The sequence below is a fragment of the Stegodyphus dumicola genome, chromosome 3, assembly GCF_044657685.1.
Source record: "Stegodyphus dumicola isolate Sdum_Otavi_A_Nest chromosome 3, ASM4465768v1".
Taxonomy (NCBI): domain Eukaryota; kingdom Metazoa; phylum Arthropoda; class Arachnida; order Araneae; family Eresidae; genus Stegodyphus; species Stegodyphus dumicola.
Genome location: NC_140770.1, coordinates 61,196,834 through 61,217,213, shown reverse-complemented (window position 1 = coordinate 61,217,213; position 20,380 = coordinate 61,196,834). Strand labels below are relative to the sequence as shown.

Sequence of the window (20,380 nt, the reverse complement as noted above, 5' to 3'; positions counted from 1 at the left end):
AATTAAAGCAAAACCATTTCTTTACGTACGAGTATGTCAATAAAAGAAATGATAACACACATTTAAGTCCTTAAAAAGGCTAAAACGCTTACTGATTTTTATCATTTCTCTAAGCAGGTGACCGAAAGTTAGTTGTCAAAGATCCACTATAAACACGCTGGAACAATCAGCGACACAGCCTTCACACTGCCAGGCAAAAACGGTGGAGACAGCTTCAGTGCAAAGCACCAGAGTACAGCTCCACACTTTGCTTGGTCGTTCTCGGAACTCCACGCACTCTCGTAACTCTCCACGCTACAACTCGCGATGCACTCTATGACACACAGGAGCACAGCTCCCGACTCTTCGGTTCAGTCGTTCCCGGAGCTCAACACGCTCTCTCGACGACTCACTCGGCCCTCGCTGCCCGGCTGTCAACTCGATCGTGTACGCACGGACTGACTCGCTAGACGAGACAACAACTCGATACTAACTATCTTGCAATTTCGAAGACGAGACACTCCAACTCGCCCTCTCGACGAGGCACATACTCGATACTAACTTTCCGCGTACCAGCAGGGTTTATGTAGCTTTTGACTGGTGTTAGAGAACATTCTAGGCTAAACCGGTAAGAATTCGTTCCAGAAAATTCTGCATCCGGTCCATGGAATATCGTCAATTTTGTCGCCAAGCGTCGCCAAATGGGCGATTTCTCGCCAAATGTGACGACTCTGCCTTTCCTTGCCATTTTATGGCAACCATAAAACTGCTTTGCGGGGAACCTATCTAACCGCGCCTGGATATTTCGTAACGGTATTATAGAATAATATTGTTGATGTGGCTGATTGTGGAACATTGCGCTGCAGAATGCTATGCTAAAGTCATTAAGTTGGAATGAATTGGTTGTCTGTTATGATGTCTCATGAAGCATAGATTTATTTAACTGATTGCAATAAAAAATAGATTATTTTTATTAAAGTGGAAAAGAGATATAATTTTGAATTATGTAATGTGAAGTTTCGTTGAAAGGTTTAAGATAGTGGCCTTTTTTCTTATATGAAAAAGACTTCGGTCTGTAAACAGCTAAAAGATATATTAAAATGAATTCTTTTCGCAATCAAAATAATATTTTAGCCTTAGGATATTTCTTTTACTTATCCAAAGACTTGTCAAGGAGCCCGTTCTAATTAGATAAATCAAAAGAGAACATTTTTGTGAATTTGCATCTAAAAAACTGGCTGAAATCTAGTCGAGAAATTTATTATTTGTAGACTAGAATTTATTTGCATTTGTATGTCACTGTTAATTTTCATTTTTCCTTTCATCCGAATGAAGTACAATTTCATATTTGAATTTATAAAGAGGAAAGCAGTTATGTTAACTTGTAATTTGAGACATACAATATGAAATCGCAATTTATTATCTTATCGCCAAGTTACGCTATATGCTTCTACCTTCTTTTAAGATAGAAAGCTTTGCTTTTTTTTTTTTTTTTTTTTTTTTTTTTTTTTCATTCTTTGCATGGTCGTTATCTTGTACGCGCAAAAGAATAAAATAAAATATAGAAAAGCTTCATTCTTTAGGGCTAAACTATACTCTGCTATTTTATATTGCTCTTTTCTGAGAGTCATGGATTTTATCTTGTTATTTATTGCATCAAAGTACGGATTCCATCTTGTTCTTGAAATTCAGATTTCTAGGATAATACGCATTTTTAAAATCGTCTTTAGAAAAGAATATTTTTGGATACAGAATTTTGTATTTTTAGGAAGATTTTCTCCTGGAAAGAAGACTTTCAAAATATCAAAGATTTGTTCTTTTAGTAATAAATATATCCTTATTTTACATTTACTTTTCTGAAAGAGAACTTCAAAGAATCGTTCATTTTGGAAAGACAACCTTTATGTTGTCATCAATATGTTTTTTAACAACAACAACAACAAAAAAGACATTTTACAGTTTTTTTTCTAAAAGAAGAAGATATATTAGTTATATCTGCGTCATTTACGAAGTAAAGAAATCTAAATAATTCTTTAGAATAATTGCTACAAAATTATATGCTTAATGTTTCTATGTAGTTCAAATGTTTTATAGTTTATGAGATATGTCAGCAAATTTTATTTGATATCATTCTTGTGATCAGATCAAATAAAGAACAGTATTATACAAAATAAAATACCAAAATTTATGTACGTTTATGGATGTTTTTTCACCAGCAATAAGATATGCTGCTATTCGCACAGCTGTGTGGCAGTATTTTTTTTTCTGTCGGTATGCTTTAAGTCATTTCATGTTTAGTCTTTGCTTATACTTCTGACTAATAGGATTAACGAACTCTGGTAAAATATTTAGCTATTATTTATTTTGAATTTTTTAAATATTTATTAGGGATTTTGTAAATTCCAATGTCGCACGATTGCTTGAGCTTGAGCAACCAAATAAAGGTCTGAATGCCAAAAATACAATAGCATTTCAAAACTCAAAGAGAGAAAACGCATTAACATAGCTCAGGTGATTGTCAAACTTCTTTGTCCCCATGCATCTCTTTCACCATCATGAGGAAATCATTTGCACTCCTTTCCAAAAGTCGAAAAATACATATACATTTATTTAAATTCAGGTTATTTTTAAATTAAAATTAAGTCTTTTACAAATTAAACATGAAAATATAGAAAATATTGATAAATACCACAACTTGAATAAACGTATGTTTTAATATTCATAAAGTAAAACTAAATGCTTAACAGGTAAATAAAAGGCTGACCGACCATTTCACCGATTCCCTTCCTGAAACTGTGAAATCTCCCCCCTCCCGTTCCCCTGTCATAGCTTTTGCAACAGATGGAACAAAACTGCAGAATTTTAAATCAAATTCGTTTTCATCGTGTAATAAAGTCTGTAGTTATTAGTTAAAAAAATAATATGTTATAATTTGATCCCCCTCAGACGGGAAAGTGATTAATGACTGTAACTACCGTACCGAAGGGCCCGGGTTCGAATCTCGGAGAAGGCATGGATGTACTTTGTCAGTCCCTTATAGGAGGCAACGGTGGCCCATCTGTTGTGTACCTCCATAATAAAGAAGCTACCGCTTTCGGGACTTAGTAATGGCCAATGACTATAAACGGCTAGAGCCGCCACTGGAAAAAGTTAAACTAAAAAAGGTACTATTTCGTATTTAGCAGAATTTTTTGATGCTGAAAATTATTTCAGAATTAGATTTTTCGTCTCTTGATTGCATTTAAATAACTAAACTATTTTGTATACTGCTATTGTTTTCGTCTTTTTTTATTATGCATTTATTTTTATTTCGTCTACTTAAGTAAAATATTCTGAAAAATAGAGAACATTATGAACATACGAAGAATATTATCTTGCTATAAATCATATCGAAATACATGTACAGTGGAACCTCCAAATAAGAGGTTTAATTCGTTCCAGCACTGAGCTCGTATGGCGAATTTCTCGTATCTAGAAACAAACTTCCCCATTGAAAATAATGAAAATGTAGTTAATCCGTTCCACCCCCCCCCCCAAAAAAATCTCATTACCATCTCATCTTCAATCAACGTACCTGGTGTTTCTCGGAGAAGGTTCAAGTACGGATTTTAACGCAATTGATAGCTTCCGACACCGAATCGTCTTTTAACTCCTCGTTAATTCACACCAACAACAGCTTCTCAACAACTTCTAGGAGTTTTGGAACGGTGATTGGAAATAATGGTAACCCTTTTGCCCACATCAAGTTTCTTAATTTCTTTCTTCTTCAGAATAGTACAGGTCGTCGATGTCGAACGGCCGTAAGTCTTTGCCAATTCCATCACTCTTACACCACGCTTGGCCCACCGCTGAACACTGGTAGTTCGGTCCGAGGTTCGAATCCCGCGAACGGGCTGGCTGCATGGGTGTTTTCGTGGTTTTCCCCATGTGTAACGTGAATACGAGCCAGTTTTCCTTAGAAAGTCCTCCACGAAAGGCATCCCTCCTCTTAAGCAGATAGCCCTAGTGTGCTTTGTCATAATTAAATACACCGCAACACCACACCACGTACACCACGCTTATGTTTATCTATGATTTCTTTCTTATTTCTAATTTCTTCCTTCTTTTTTTTTTTTTTTTTTTTTTTTTTTTTGCAGCACTATTTGAGGCAAACAGCCTTCTTGGTAGGCTTCGTGAAATAATTATTTTCACGTTAAATGTAAAAAACAATTAACTTACAAGCGCACAAACACGTAGATCAAAGAACACCGAATACTCTGTCGAGGGCCCACTACCGAGACAGAGAAAGGCTTCACTCATACCAACAGTCTTGCTCGTTACTCGAGTCAATCAATGCTCGTATTTAGAGGCGAATTTTTCGCTCATACCTTCCTCGTATCTCGAATTTCTCGTATATAGGGGCGCTCGTATCTCGAGGTTCCACTGTATCTGTTACATCGAAATACATTTAACTTTTGTTTAAAACTTACATTAATCTAAACTTAAATTTGTATAATTTTACAATATGTGTATTTCTAAAGTTATACGTTACTTTCTTTTAATACATTATGCAATACTAAACAGATTTTTAGCCATTACCTTGCTGAAAGTTCACTAAATATTTATCTATAGTAAATGTTTTATGACGATCTCTTCACATAGACGACTACTTCTGTAAATTATTGATATTTCTGAAATCGTAAAATTTGGTATTGGTTTTGATAATTATCATATTATTCTGTAACATAACTACTTTCTAACTTGATCTAGACCAACAACAAAATGTTTAATTTCTCCTGTCAAATTATTATTATTATTATTATTATTATTATTATTATTATTAATAGAATTATTTTTTACTAAGCAAATTTAAAGAATTACGCTCCTTAATTGTAGAAAACAGTGGTTAATTCATTTCCGAAATATTAATTTTGTCATTTCTCAGCGTTCCTTTAACTGCTGTAAAAATTACCTTTCCCAATTTATATTATGCAGCAAAAATTTAATTGGAGTTAATAATTGTGCTATTTTTTGGAAACTATCTATTTATTTTGTTTTTCAAATTTCCGTTAACTCAAGCTTCCATAAAATTTCCATGAATCATTCCACAGTCAACGTAAATAAACCATTTCTACAACTTTTGAATCTTTTTCCCGATTTCAGGAAAATGCTTTCAGCTGCAGGAACAAACAGATATCAGGAAATAGTATCAATAAATATAAAATGCACTTGACCTTCTGGTTGATGTGTATTGCATAACTGTACAGTTTTCCGCGATAAATTTCTTTTAATAGTATTATTGTCAAACACAAATTCTGTACTTTACTTCTAAACCTAACAAAATATAATACAGCGACAGAGAATTGCTTTTAAACCCAAACAAATCAGTCATAAATTTAAACAGTAGTGATATCTTTTGTGATTTACCCTACGGAAAGAATGAATAACTGTAAACGATATCGCTTTTGTATGGCATTGCAAACATTCCGTTCTTCAGTGAATACGTAAAGTTTTCCGGGATTGAATTGCCTTTGATACCCTTTCTATCCCAAATATAGTAAGATGCTTATAATAAATCTATTCGAATTGCGTTATTTCGAAATTAACTGCTGTCAAATGATTCTCACCTAACGCTAATGACGGACAATTCAAAAACTCTCTCATCCATATATAATTCTAAATTCTTTTGATCAAAAGCTAAATTAACCAGTTAAAATAAAGTGAACCTAGAACTTCATTAACATTCAGATTGTAATCTATGCATTTTTTCTTTGTCCTGCAAGCATTTCCTCTCCGCAAATAAGATTGCCATCATTCAAGAAAGGACACACATTATGCACTAATTGCTTTTAATTAAGAATGCTTTTTTGAGACAAAAGAAGTATTAAAACACTTGTGATTGCAACCACATATGTATGCACGACCTTCATCGTGTTCTAGTCACCCCACCGAAATATTTAAGAATATCTTGATTAGCTATTTATAATTAATGGGAAACAATGTGACTTCGCTTTCTTCATTTTTAAGCAGATTTTTGTATTTTTCCAAAACTTAAGTTTTTCATGGTTCGAAAATTTATGCAGAAAATTTATGCAATTTTTAAAGAAAGAATGAAACAATATTCTTACAGACGTATGTTTACTTGTACAGCAGATTTGGGATCAGAAAATAATCGAAAATAGTAAACTGCAAAATTACGAAACCTCCTCTAAAACGGCTTGCAAATGTATCGATATATGTGTCAAATATATCGATATATGTGAATAACACTTTGCGTACAAATTACAAATGCTGATAAAGATATAAATACAGATAACAACAAAATTACATAGTTTATCCAGTAATCCTCAACTTTGTTTTCCTTTTCTTTCACCCCCCTTTATTTTATTTTATTTATTTATTTTTTGAAAGCTTTCAGTTTTTATTTGATTTTTAAAAATATTTTTTATGTTCTAAAATTTATAAGCGTCTGTTGAAAGACTATAATAAAAACAATATGACTGGTCCTGCAAACCTCAGACCTAAGAACTGAGATTTTAAGGACCTCCAAAATTATCATTTAATTTCTCAAAAACCTGTTTTTTTTTACCCCACATGAAAACAAAGTAGTGAGCACTGGGGACCAAGGAAAAATGCTGTTCCTTCAGATTGTCTTTAATTTAATCCTAAAAATGATTATTCTCTGATTTTGTTTTTTAAGAACCTCTTTATTCTTAAAATACTATTCGTTATAGCCCATTAAAATATATTTTCATGTAACATTTCATTGTGGCTTCCCCCTTGAAATATTAGATGACTCTCCAGTAGGCCACAGATATTTTAAAACCGCTACATTATACATAAAAAATTCAGTGAAATGAAAAAAGGTTTATCATAAAGCACAGAATGCATAATAAAATAAGTCAAAATAACGGGCTGCGCTTCGAATAACAAGGATTTTAAATTGTAAATTGTAATGGGGGACCTCTGCACGTTCTTTTTAAAATCTTATATTAATATCGTCCCTGAAAGCCGTAAAAGAATCATTTCTATGGTTCTTTGATAACTTCCTCTGTTTCTTTGAGACGAAATCAGCATAATTTTCCAGTAGAATAGAGCACATCTTCACATTAATCACACTGTGGCAAATGATATGAAAAGAAACATAACATCAATAAAGTAACCACTTAAATTCCTATTCCCGCCGAGCCCACCAGCGGCCGAGCGGTAAAGACGCTGAACACTGGTAGTTCGGTCTGAGGTTCGAATCCCGCGAACGGGCTGGCTGCATGGGCGTTTTCGTGGTTTTCCCCATGTGTAACGTGTATACGAGCCAGTTTCCCTTAGAAAGTCCTCCACGAAAGGCATCCCTCCCTTTAGGCAGATAGCCCTCGTGTGCTTTGCCATAATTAAATACACCAACCAGCCCCAACACCTATTCCCGCCGTTTAGGCTTATGAAAATTGCTTTGCGTATACACTATGTGTGCTTTTTTTCCATCTGTGAAAGCGATAATCGACTTCCATCAAACACTTTTGAACATGTCATCATCAGTCATTTGCAATGTCTACTTACACTAGATTGTGCTAGCTATTAGTGCTTCAGTGATTCCTCCATAAGACTTAGCGACCTCGAAGAAAGAATTATATGGTCTAAATCAATGTTTCTCAACTGTATTTACTCCAAGGACGGGTAAAATATTTCGTTAACGTTCTCGTGGACCAGTAAGTTTTATAATTCGACCCATTGGCACAATTTTTTCACATAAATAAATACTAAACTAGTAAACTATCGTTATTGTACTGTTTTCATATCGGGGTGTCGGCCGATGGCACTTTGGATTTTGGACAGATAGCTGGATATTTCGCGGACCGGCAAATATTTCTTGCGAACCGGTGCCGGTCCGCGAACAGGGGGTTGAGAACACTGGTCTAAATAATAAAGTTGCTTTTCTCAACATAGTGGAGACTAAACGATATATTAATACGTGGTTACAGAATGGTAAAAATAATAGGATATTTCATATATTCAGAGAAGAGTATTGCATTTATTCTGACGCTATTTTGGAAGTTCTTTGTTTAAGTATTGAGACATAATCTCTTCCAATGGCAAATATTGAATCAAAATCGGTCTTTCCGTCCTCACACAAAAGGAAGCTCTTTCAAAATGCGTAGTAATTTCTTGTTTGTCTTTTTCTGAAGCGAGTGGTAACCAACAGAGATCATTCTTTTTCCCTTTAACTGCAAAAATGTGATTTTAAAAGATACGTTAGTCTCAATTATTGCACCAGAACTCTTTCATTTTGATTAAGATTTTTTATTAACGTTAAGATGGTTGACTGACATTACCTCACATGAAAAGACTCGTTAATGTAGCATATATTTGGACATTGTATGTAACGTGGGCAACAAAGTAAAAGACTCAACATTCCCTTTAGTTTCCACATTTAATTTTTTTTTGATAATTTTTTTTTTAATTTAATTTAATTTTTTTCTTTGCCTTAAGTCTATGACGGGATGGGTCTTGAAATCTGATTCTTTCAAGATCTTTTGATTTAAATGAAATCCTGTAATTACAAATGAATTAACTTTCGATCTTTAGATTGTCCTTCTAAGAAACATAAATGTTTTACTGAGACAATTGTTATGTACCTGAAATTGGTCAACTGAATATGCAATAATGTTCTTTAATATACATTTAAAATAAACTTCAATTCAGGAGCTTTAGCTTCGAAATATCTTGGAAAGAGCATTAATCATAGGATAATAAAATTCTTTTCGTAGAAGCATTGTCATGCAGATTCTAAGTTATCTCATTGTCTTCTTTCCTTGAGAAGACCTTTTCAAGACCATTTAAGTTAAGAAACATGCAAAGATTCCATCTAGGTATTAAGATCACATGACTGAATACCTCCATCACATGATTAAGCAGGTGTTTCCATATAATGTTTGTCAGAAATTGCACATTTTGGTTTTTCAGGACGCATGTCTTTGAACATTGCATTTGATCTAGCAGTTTAGCAAATTTTACTTTCATTGAATTTCTTTTTGATCTTTCTTTCCCTTAATCTCACATAATATGATTAAGGCAGTTAATATAAAGTAAATAGCAGACATTTAAAAGGCAAATAAAACCTCCCTAAGAAGACCACTCACCATTTTAAATAATTTAAGTAATTTGTGGAGGTATTTGTTTCAGAAAGGCAATTTACCTTAGTTATGTTCTGTATTCTAAAAACTGATAAACCCTTTTTAATGCAGTCGTCTAGCCAAGGTGGCAACCATGAGAAGTTTCACTATGTTTACACAACAAAGTGAAAACTGATATAACAAATGATGTTTCAACCTTCTATCTTTTAAGTTGTAAAAGATTTATTATTTTTAAATTATTGTTATTATTATTATTTATTATTTTTTTGGTCAACAATAATTCTGGACTTGGTATTTTTTTATGTGAGTAAACTGCTGCAGATTATAAATTTATCATGACTATCACTATGGTATCCAGGAAACGCAAAAGTACTTTTTTCATGTTAATAACATCCTGTATATCCTTTGAACCGTAGCGAGAGTTGAATTCAAGTCCAAAATGAAACTTTTGAAACGTGTAAGGTCTAACTTCCTTGCTGTTTGTTGCTGAGCAAAATTTCACACTAGCCAACACGTTGGTATGTTTTTTATTCTAATCTCGTCTCCAGATTTTGAAACTATTCATGTTTAGCCCCGCCTTATCATTCACTGTATAGGCTCTTGCAGGCGTGGTTTGAATTTTGGAGTTATATTTTGATTGGCAGATAATATCAAATGGCGAACTAAATCGTTTGTTGTTCGCTTACATTTTTTAACCAAAATACAAAGAAACACAAAATGGCGTTTTCGCCATTACGTTTTCCTTTGTACTAGATTCTTTCAGCGCTTATTGCTACAGCGCTGTTGTACACGTTGAGAATTTTCCGCTTCATAATGCAACTAATGATAGTTTTCTGTCTTTTTATTTGTTTATTTATTTATTATATTGTATTTTTTTTGCATTTTCTCCCAAGCGATCGTCCAAACGATAGTTCGGCTCGTAATAAGCACACAAAAGAAATCAGCTATTTTCCCATTGTAAAAGGCCTTTATAATCTTTTTTCAAATTACTGGGAATGAAATATGTATTTGGTGTGGTTATGAGCCATTCTGTTTTAGAATAATTTCTTTCCGAGCTCCGAAAGATAAATTTTATGGATATTTTATGAGCGAAAATAAATTTTATAATGATTGTGTAGGTTTTATTTTACTGTGTTTATTTGAATAATACGTCTTGCATAAATACAAGCCTTTGTTTCCTATAATAGCTTAGATTTGAGATCTGATCTGTTGTTCTTTATGCTAAGGATTATTACAAATCGTAGCCAGAAACAGATAGAATGATGAACAAACCGATACCTTAAGTTAAGCTTGAAGTATCAACAAAACATTTGCATAAAATTATGCATAATAAATCATTCTGAAAATATATGATTATTTTTAGCTAATGTGGATTTTCCTTCTTGATTATTATGACCTTTATCTAATATTTACTGTCACTAAATCAGTTGAGATTTTGGAAGAACATCATAAAAAATACAAATCTGTATTTTACAAAGAGTGTTTTGATAAAATCAATCAAAATTGGAAAAAATTAAGTTGGAAGCGTTGATTTAATAAAGTTGTTAAATTCATTAATCTTTTTTCCATTAAGAATTTCATGTTAAACACGTTCTTTTTTTTTCCTTAATCCTTTGTAATTCAAATCTTTCTTTGTTTATTTTATCAGTTTTATTTATTACCGTGGCATACTTAAAGAATAATATGATTTTTGTAAATTAGAATTAAAACAATCTATAAATTTTCAGCAATTAACTGCATTTTTATACAAATTGTAAATATTTTTAACCATTTACGTTATAAAACTGAACAAAATTATTTTTACCATTAATATTCGCTTGTATGATTTTTCATTCGCTTATCAATTTATTTTTGCCACAAAAATGACAATTTAGTCGTGTCATTGATTAATTTTAAAATGAAAGATATGAATGATTGTGATCATTTTGCATCTTTGTACAATAGGCATGTAACATATGAAGGTCAAGATATCAATAATTAAGCTTTTATAAAAAATTAAAGTAAGGAATTATAAATAATGCAACATATTATATTATTTTCAAACTATAATTTTCAGTGTGTTTTTCTCTTATATTTGAACATATCGTACTAATAATAACATTTATTCTTAAACTGGGGAAAAAGAGAAATGAGATTAATTATGATTTTTGAATTGAGAATATTATTATGTCAAAATATTCATGTTCATTTTTTTCCTTCTTTTGTTTTAGTCTGTAGACAACTTCGACTTGGCGATGAGTATGACTGGAAATGGACAGGAAAACGGAGACGGTTATATGTCCGTGGATCACGTGAGTACAGTTTATTTTAATTAAATTCTGCGAAACTAATGCATGATATTCAGCTTATTTTAAAGTGAAGTAATGTGAAACTGATACAATTCTGAATGCATTACTTTATTAATATAAATTCCGAAACACATATTAACTAACAGTCTGAAGAATTTTAAATCTTGGAAGAATATTACATCCTGGAATAACTTATTTTTTCTTTCAAATTTAATTTCTCTGATATAACGAAGATACCGAGTTTCTTCAAAACGAAAGTTTCTTTACCCCAAAGATAAGCGAATGCCCAAATTTAGAATTTGGAATTTGTTTTATTATCTGTTTCATATTTTGTAAAACTTTAACGAATGTTTGACTAACAAATTCAACGATTTCAAAGAGAGCAACATTGTACGGAGAAAAAAAATTCTGTGGTCCAGCACGCGAGAATGTGTATCGGAAATTCTAAAGATATGCTCTTTTTAAATTATTTTTGATATTGCTGTTGAATTGAATTTTATGGCTTAAGTGCGATGAATATTGTATTTAATAAATAACAGTAACACATAAAACGTTAAAAAGGAGCCTTTTGGAGTAATATACAATCTGAGAACTTTCAGAATTTATTTATTTTAAAATTTTATTTAATATGTAAGATTGTTTTATCAGACAGCAATAACAGTTTTTCATTTTTTTATTAATGACAGAATCTACTTTCATTTGTTAGACTGTTGCAAAGTTCTACGATTATTTTTGTTGCCACTCAATCATTTAAAAAGCTTGCAGATGCTATGTCTAAATCCCCGTTAATGCATTTAAAACACAAATTGAAGGAAAAAATATTTAATTAATTTTTCGTCAAAGCCAAATCTCGGACTAGACTTCGGAGTGATTTTATCGTACTTAGTATTTAGCTTAGATTTGGTTTTACGAAATTAGATTTTACAGCTGTCAGTTTTCTCAAGCAACTAGGCCAAGTATCGCGCCGTTCCAATTAAGTTTTCAAAGTTATGCCTTAAAACACTTCCACCTGACCTCAAAAACTGCTTCAGTTTATATCAACTGATGTGTTTGCCGATGGTCCTTCTGCCGTTCGTTTGCTTCCGTGAAGGATTAGTCAAAAGTCTTATTTACATTCGCTTCCCGTTATTGTAAAACTTCATTTTGGTCATCAAACAGTGAACTCATGAATGATTTTAGTCCATGTTAAAGTTAACGTAGTTAAATGTATTTTTTTTTTTTAATTTTCGCTTGAAGGTACTATGTACTTGTATCTAGATGCCATTTCTACTTTTTTTTCCTTTCAGCTTGATAAATACAGGGTGTTTGTTCTTAATGAAAGTAAACCTCCGTTTGATTTTAGTAAAATGCTGCTGGGCATATGTAACTTAAGCGTGCATATAACATGCTGCACTGGGGCACATACACGTGTTTCATTGTAAGGAGGTGTTGGAATTTCATTCTTTCATTAATGAGGTTTTAGATACTCTTGTTTCAGGAATTCATTATTTATATTTCGCGGATTTCGTGTCTTAGGAAAATGAAATGTATTGACATTAGAAAAATATATTTGTTGCCAATGTCGTGCGCAAGTGATTGAATGATTTAAATGCAAAGTTTATGTATTGGCTGATTAAATCTGCACATAACTTTAATTTACATTGGGATAATGCCATACTATTTTTTCTACAATTTGGCTTTGCCATTTAGGGCAGCTGGGTTTAAATATAAGATTTTATATTTCATATTTTTTAAATTTTTTAGGGAACTTAGTCTTAAAACTACTGGGCTTATTATAACTACTTAGCTTAAAACAGGGTCAGGGCCAAGATTACATAGTAATTTCTTTCTAGTCATTATTTTTTTTAATACTTTTTTTCCAATATCTAGAAACCTTGCTGAGAAATCCTTCGACGTGTTTGACTTCTCTCGCCAATTTTCATACACACTTAAATCCTAAACAACGCATATATGATTTTGTTCCATCTAATTACAGCCATTTTTCGATAATTATCTTATAAAATTTTTAGGAATTTGCTCCACTCTGAAACCTGGCAACAAACGGCTTGCGTGCTAACATGCAAAAACTTGTCTTGAAAATAGATGAAGTAAACTTAGATATCAATGAAGTGTACATACAACTATCAATGGCCGAATGGTGAAACTGTTGAATACTAGTAGTTCAACCAATTTTCGATTCCGCGTGAACAGACATGGGCGTTTTTATGGTTTTCTCCTCGTGTAGCTTGGATAACGAGAGAGTTCTCCATAGAAAGTCATCCACAAAGGCATCGCTTTCCTTAGGCAGATAATCCAAGCGTACTTTGTCATAATTAAATAAATCCAAACCCAACCCTGAATGTACTTTGCCTTCCTTGTAGTAACGTCTATAAAGTTTTAGGCTTAATTTTGTTTTTAAAAATTCCAGCAAACCTTCCTAATGATAACTGAAAGCCATTTAATCCTATGACGCCTTAAATTGCTTTATCTTAAAAATATCGTTTATTTATGGAAAGAACATTGGATACGTTTCCGTTAAACCGTATTTACGTCCCTTGTTTACCCACACCTTTAGCTCGATACCAAACGAAGCGGAGCGATCGGAAATAACAACAAGGCATATTTTCTTAATTTTACAAAGAAATCCTCCAGGACCCCATTGCCTGCGGGAAAAGAGGGCACAGTCTATGTTATTTCTTTGTGAATACATTTTTATTGATTTCCACAATTTTGTTGCATCGATTGATTTTAACATATAAAATAAACAAACCTGTCGGCTCAAACAGTCCTTAGAGAGCCATGGCCGGCAGTGTCCTGAGATCTGCTTTCTATGCCGTGTGCCCCGGGAGGTGCTTATGCATATTGCCTGGAAAAGTGGTCAGCTTGTCGCAGGACCCCCGGTGTTTGGTCCCCCAAGCGAACTTGATACTCATTTTATCGACCCTCTCAAGGGATGAAAGGCTGGGTCAACTTACCTTGGCCGGGGATCGAGCCTCGGATCTGTGGTGCTGCTGCGGGACGCGCTAGCCACTCACTGCACACTGAGCCTTCACATGTTAACATTATTCCGAGATAATAAGGAATTGGTATTTTCTTCTTTTACGCAGTTATTCCAGTCAACCGTTGTGTTTCGATTTTGAAAGCAAGCTTTTGCTTTGCCCAATCATATTAATTCCTGACACAATATAAGTAAATGAGCCCTACGACAATAACGAAGGAAATTGAGTGATTTAAAAAATCGCATTTCTGGATCGCACGCCTTTTCATCCCGGCATGAGCGAAGGCTGCAGAGCCATTTCCTTTTCGAATCACATTGTATTTTCAGGAAGTGTTTAATCGAAAACGAGGTTTCTTTGTAACGAACTTCTCTTTCTTGAAGGAACAAGATACCCACTTCTTCGTCTTTTGGCAAATTCCAAGTCGTGAAATCTATGGAAATGTAAAGAAGTATCCATCTAGCAAAGATGCCAAACCAAACTCAAGACATTTCGCATCGAGAAAATGGGCGAAAGCGCCAGGTGTTATGGCTTTAAAGGGAAAATGTCGAATTTTTTATGCAATTCATGGTTTTCTTTATTCCAGTTAACATTTTCTATCACTGATCCGAGAGCTAGGTAAGTAACAGGAAGTTTTGGTACGAAATGAAAAAAAAAAAAAAAAAAAAAAAAAAAAAAAAAAAAAAAAAACAGCAACATCTTTCTGGAGATAAATTTGGTACTCTATTTATGATCCTAAGACAAAACGGCGATCATTTGCTTAAGCTGTACAAGTTTCAGTATGGCCACAAAAACTTCGGTTTCAGAAATTTCAGGTAAAGATTATGTTGCTTACATTTTTTGATTTGAAAGGGATAATTCATGACGCACTTGTTCCTGAAGAACAAACAAACAACTCTGTGTTTTATAAAGACATAATGGGCATCTAGAGAGACGTTGGCCTGAAGAAATTCAATTAAATAACTGGTTTCTGCTGCTCGACAGTGCACCGTCAAGTAGTATGCTGCCAAGAAGAGTGTAATAATTTTCAATCTCCCGCTCCATTCTACAGATTTGGCACCTACAGCCTGCTATTTTTTCGTAAAGTGAAGTCTTACCCTAAAGTCATTATTTCTAATAGAATTTAAGTGATTTAGAAATCCGTAATCAGAGAGTTAAACTGTACTTTAGAAGATGGGTTCTACTAAAGAATCAAACAGCCATATGAACGTGCCAAGAGTTGTATATCTTTAGAAGGATTGTTATTGAAAGCTATGAAGTAAGAATGTTGTTAGCTCTCACTTCGGATTTTGTAGGAATTAGTCCTAAAACGTTGTGGATGCATTGTATATATAAAGAATACTACATACAAAATACGTTGCGGATGCGCTGTATATATGAAGAATACAACATACAAAATACGTGCGGATGCGCTGTATATATGAAGAATACAAATACAAAATACGTGCTATAATCAATTATTTTTATTGTCGATAAGGATCTTGGCGAACAGCAGGCTAGTTTTAGCAACTAAGGACTTGAATCAAGACTATAGAATTGATTTTCGAAAGTTTTGAGTACCAACGTCTGTTAATTCTCGAAATGCCTTAAATTCCAACTGTAATTCTGAATGTTATGCTTCCTTTTGTTTATTATTTTTTCATTCGTTTATATATGGATGCTAATATGTCGTTGATGTCTGGTGTTTGAAAAATGTTCACAGGTCATCTGAGTGAAGGTTTTCACGTCGACATAACTCATTTACTCCAGTACATTACCCAAGAACTACTAATTTTGTTGTTTTCAAGCAGAAAGGTTTTTAAATTGATCTAAAGATTTCACAATAGTGAGAAAGTACCTGTAACAAAAATTTATTTTCTGTAATAAATTTTGTGCATATTATGTGATAAACAATATTTTCTAATGCTGTATAAAAAAAGCTTTTCTACAAAAAGAGCTAATAATACAGAGTCCAAAACAAACTTCCGTGTGAAACTAAAAGGAAAAGCTATATAGCGTAACATCAAATGAGAATAAAAAGTAAAAAGAACTTCTTTCATCGAGCGTTTTTTAACGATGGGAAAAATTCACTGATTTGTACCCAGATTTTGAAATTACCATGGACCTTCCGGCTTTACAAGAACACCTGGGGATGCATTTAACAATTGTGTTTTGTTATTACGAATGCAAGTAAAGTTTCTACTAACTAAAAAAAATTTCGATATATAGCGGCTCCTTATTCATAAAAAATGTAAATGTTCAAATCTTTTTTTTCCCTTTGCTTTAATTTCAGTTTTCTCTGAACACGACTGTTTTTTTTTTTTTTTTTTTTTTTTTTTTTTTTTTTTTTTTTTTTTATAATGGATGTTAAATGAACCGTCCTGCACACTGAGCAAATGATTTTAGTTGTTAGCATTCTGAAATAATATTTATTTCATTCAATAGATTATACAACAGGAACTAATGTCGGAAGTCGTATTTAGATGGCGCGCAAATTATTATTCTATGCTATCATAATATGCTGTGTATATAATATAGCAATAGGCTCGTCTTTCATTAACTACATTAATAGTGCAAATGTTGCATTTTTTTTTTTTTTTTTTACATTGCTGAATTTGTTATAAGCAACATACAGTTATTCTAAAAGCGTGGTAGGTAGTATTTGTTCTGAAAATAGGCAGGTAAATCCTCATAACATCTCGAAAACTAGCGATGGACCTAGTGAGGTTGTCCTGGGGAAGTACTGGCATGTGACATTAAGCATTTACATTTTAAAATGTGTTTAGGGGGATAAGAAGAATAATCTGAGATGTCCTAAGGTTGTAGTAAGAATGCGTTTTAAGTTGTTATAATCCTCATAGCATCTTGTAACTGTCGATACGATCTTACGAGGATGTCCTGAGGATTTACTGGAAGTAGCCATTAAGCACTTGGGAGGAGGTTTTTCGGTTGTTAGGGGGATATTCCGAGATGTCCTGAGGACGCCCGCCTATCCCGTAAGCAATATCTTTAGAATACTGCGAGTGTTGCGTGGGTTGTAATCTGAAATGAAAATTATACATTTAATGCGACATGAAATGGCAACAGTCTTAAGTACTAATAGCCCATGTATGGACAATTAGTGCGGTAGCGTAGCGTAATGTATCGTAATATGATATGAAAAATGCAGAGACTGTACTGTGGATGTTTCTAATATAGATCTGCTTCTCGAGAATAATATAACTTATTAAAGAGTGCATTGTACTTCAGATGCAAAGAAATTCGAAAGCTACTGGTTCGGAACTTCACAGATGCACACCACATTCGTCACCTTACTCTTTTCAAATTTACAACAGCCTCTGGACGAAAACAATCACTGTCTGCTTTCATCTCCACCCGTTTGCAGCACCCCTTTCACAGTCCTATCGAACGGGTCCACCCCCTGCTTGCATCGCATTAAAAGCGAGAAGGCTGACGGATTTCTTAATGATGCCGGAATTCCACCGATTAATTGGAATGCAACCGAATAATGAAGGCGACCGAAATCAGGATTTCCTGGAGAAGATCGCCGTTATTAACGGGAAAAGAATCAGAGCCCTACCCGCCCCTTCTCCCTCCTTCTCCTCGACCCGGAGGCCCAGTGTTTTAATTGGTGCAGGCGAGAATAGCCGAAGGAAGATAACTGAAATGCAGAAGTAATTGAGTCTGAACCTGGAGAACGTGTTGGGTTGCCATCCGCCCCCGCATTTTAAAATATCATTTGCAAATTGTTCTCATTTACCAATCTGACGCACGGTTCATTAATGCGCGATAGGGGCTTTGAGATGGCCGTCGAACTATTTCCAAATATGGGATTACGTCTACACTTTTTAGTACTGCATTCGCGTTTATTTAATTAGTAATCTTAAATTTTGCTAAAATATTTAGTTGTCATCAATTTCTAGTTAGTGGAGCAAGCTTTACAATTTATTCACAGCGCTAAATGCACTTAATGTTTAGAATTTTTAACACGTTTTAATTGTGAAACGTTCTTGGAAGTGTTAGAATGCAATTTGAAGTCGTTAGAAGATAATTCGTAGTTCGTAATACATTTTAACCGTTAATCTTGTAGTTTTAATACAAATTGGAATTATAATCAAAATATGCGAAGAATTTCAAAATTCTGCTCGTAGAAAAGCTGCAAAACACGCAAGAACTTGCCTCATATTTAATAAGCTGAAAATTTACAGTCTGCAGCTATTGGTTAGATAACTAGTAGGGACTGCTTTCGGCTCTTTGGAAACTAATTTGAATTGCTTACAGCTCTTTGATTATAACAAGTTTATAGAATTACTCCTTATTAGTGGCGAATGAACACAAATCTTCTCTAATCGACTGCAATAAATCTGAATTAGTTAGACAAGGTTTCTCTCAATCCGTCTGTTTAAATCTAGTGTGAAGTTGTTTCTTTACTATAAAACAAGTACATTACTTAACTTTAATGGCATTCAGTTTTAAAATCCCATTTTAAAAGGCTGGTTCTGATACGGAAGAAAATTAGAAGTTATGTATTTACAAAGAATTAGACCGAATATAACACGATATTTATTTTATCTTTAACTGCTCTTTTGAAATCTACAGTGTCTCACAAAAGCGATGGTACACTTGTGCTTTACAAAAGGAAACTGTAATAAAATTAATTAAAACATGTAAAAAGTTTTTGTTAGTGTGTTCCATACTTAAATTTAGCAACAATTATTACATAACATACATTTTCTCAAAACATTAAAATATTAATTTAATAAAAATGCAATTGTTTAGAACGGAGCAAAAAATGGCTCACATAAGTGATGGGACACTTACTTTTCCATCAAATATTTATCCAAAAATTTTACTTTTTAAAAGGTTTTAATATTTTGTTGGATTTCCTTTTACTTTTAAAACATGATTCGACTTTTTTTTTTTTGTGATTTCTGGAGTGATTTTACCCCATTCTTCTTGAAGCACCGATTTTAATTGTTGTTTTGAAGAAATGGTGTGTTTGCGAATTCTTGATTCCAATTCTTGCCAAATATTCTCTATGGGATTTAAGTCTGGAGATTGTGGTGGTGTTTTTATTATTTCAGGACAGTTATACAGCAGCCAGAGTCTAACGTTCAAAGCAGTGTGCTTGGGGTCATTGTCCTGGTAGAATTTAAAATCGTTATGAAGGTTCAATTTTTGTGCTGAAGATTTCACATTTTGATTTAAAATGTCAATATACTTGTACTGATCCATTATACAATCAATAAAAACAAAATTACCAACTCCAGCGGACGACATACACCCCCATACCATAACTCCTCCTCCACCATGTTTTACTGTTGGCACCAAGTTCTGTTTGCGAAATTCTTCCCTGGGTTTTCTCCACACCAGGATCCTACCGTCAGAACCAAATATATTAAATTTACTTTCATCAGCAAATATAACTTCATTCCAGTAATCAGAATTCTTATTTATGTTGGAATTTGCGATAGCCAGTCTGAGTTTTCTATTCTTTTCACTTACGAAGAATTTTTTCCTGGCTGCTCTACCGTGATATCCAGCAGATAGAATTACTCTTCTAATAGTCTCAGGATTAACAATTACTCCATATAATGCTTGTAAATCACCAGCAACTTTAGGAGCACTAGTTTTGATGGTCGGCCAGGTCTTCTTTTATCCTGAATCATATGATTCTTTTTATATCGTTTAATGATATTGAAAACTGTTGAATGACTCAAATTATCTGTTTCAGCAGTTTCTCTAATAGATTTTCCACGTTCAATATGCAAATTAATAACTAATTTTCGAATTTCAGGCAAAGTTTCTTTTCGTTTAGCATTCATGGCTGAACAGAGCTAAAAAACACAAAAATTCCAAAACAAACTGGAGAGAAATACTGCAGACGATTTTATAAATTGCTTTTGAGTAAAAATAAAAACTCCCAAAAATTTTTTATTGTAGTATGTAGTAGTATCTGATGGTGTCCCATCACTCATGTGAGCCATTTTTTGCTCCGTTCCAAACAATTGTATTTTTATTAAATTAATATTTTAATATTTTGAGAAAATGT

At 33.2% G+C, this 20,380-nt stretch overlaps 1 protein-coding gene across 5 annotated transcripts in view; it reads left to right on the top strand.

Annotated features, from left to right (window-relative positions):
• Positions 1 to 20,380, top strand: part of LOC118182775 (uncharacterized) — a 453,922-nt gene that overhangs the window by 358,317 nt on the left and 75,225 nt on the right. For all 5 annotated transcript variants that reach the window (XM_085812950.1, XM_035352159.2, XM_035352160.2 and 2 more), the window contains one exon: positions 11,297 to 11,377. In XM_085812950.1, coding sequence (XP_085669076.1) covers positions 11,297 to 11,377 — 81 coding nt within the window. The remainder of the gene's footprint in view (positions 1 to 11,296; positions 11,378 to 20,380) is intronic.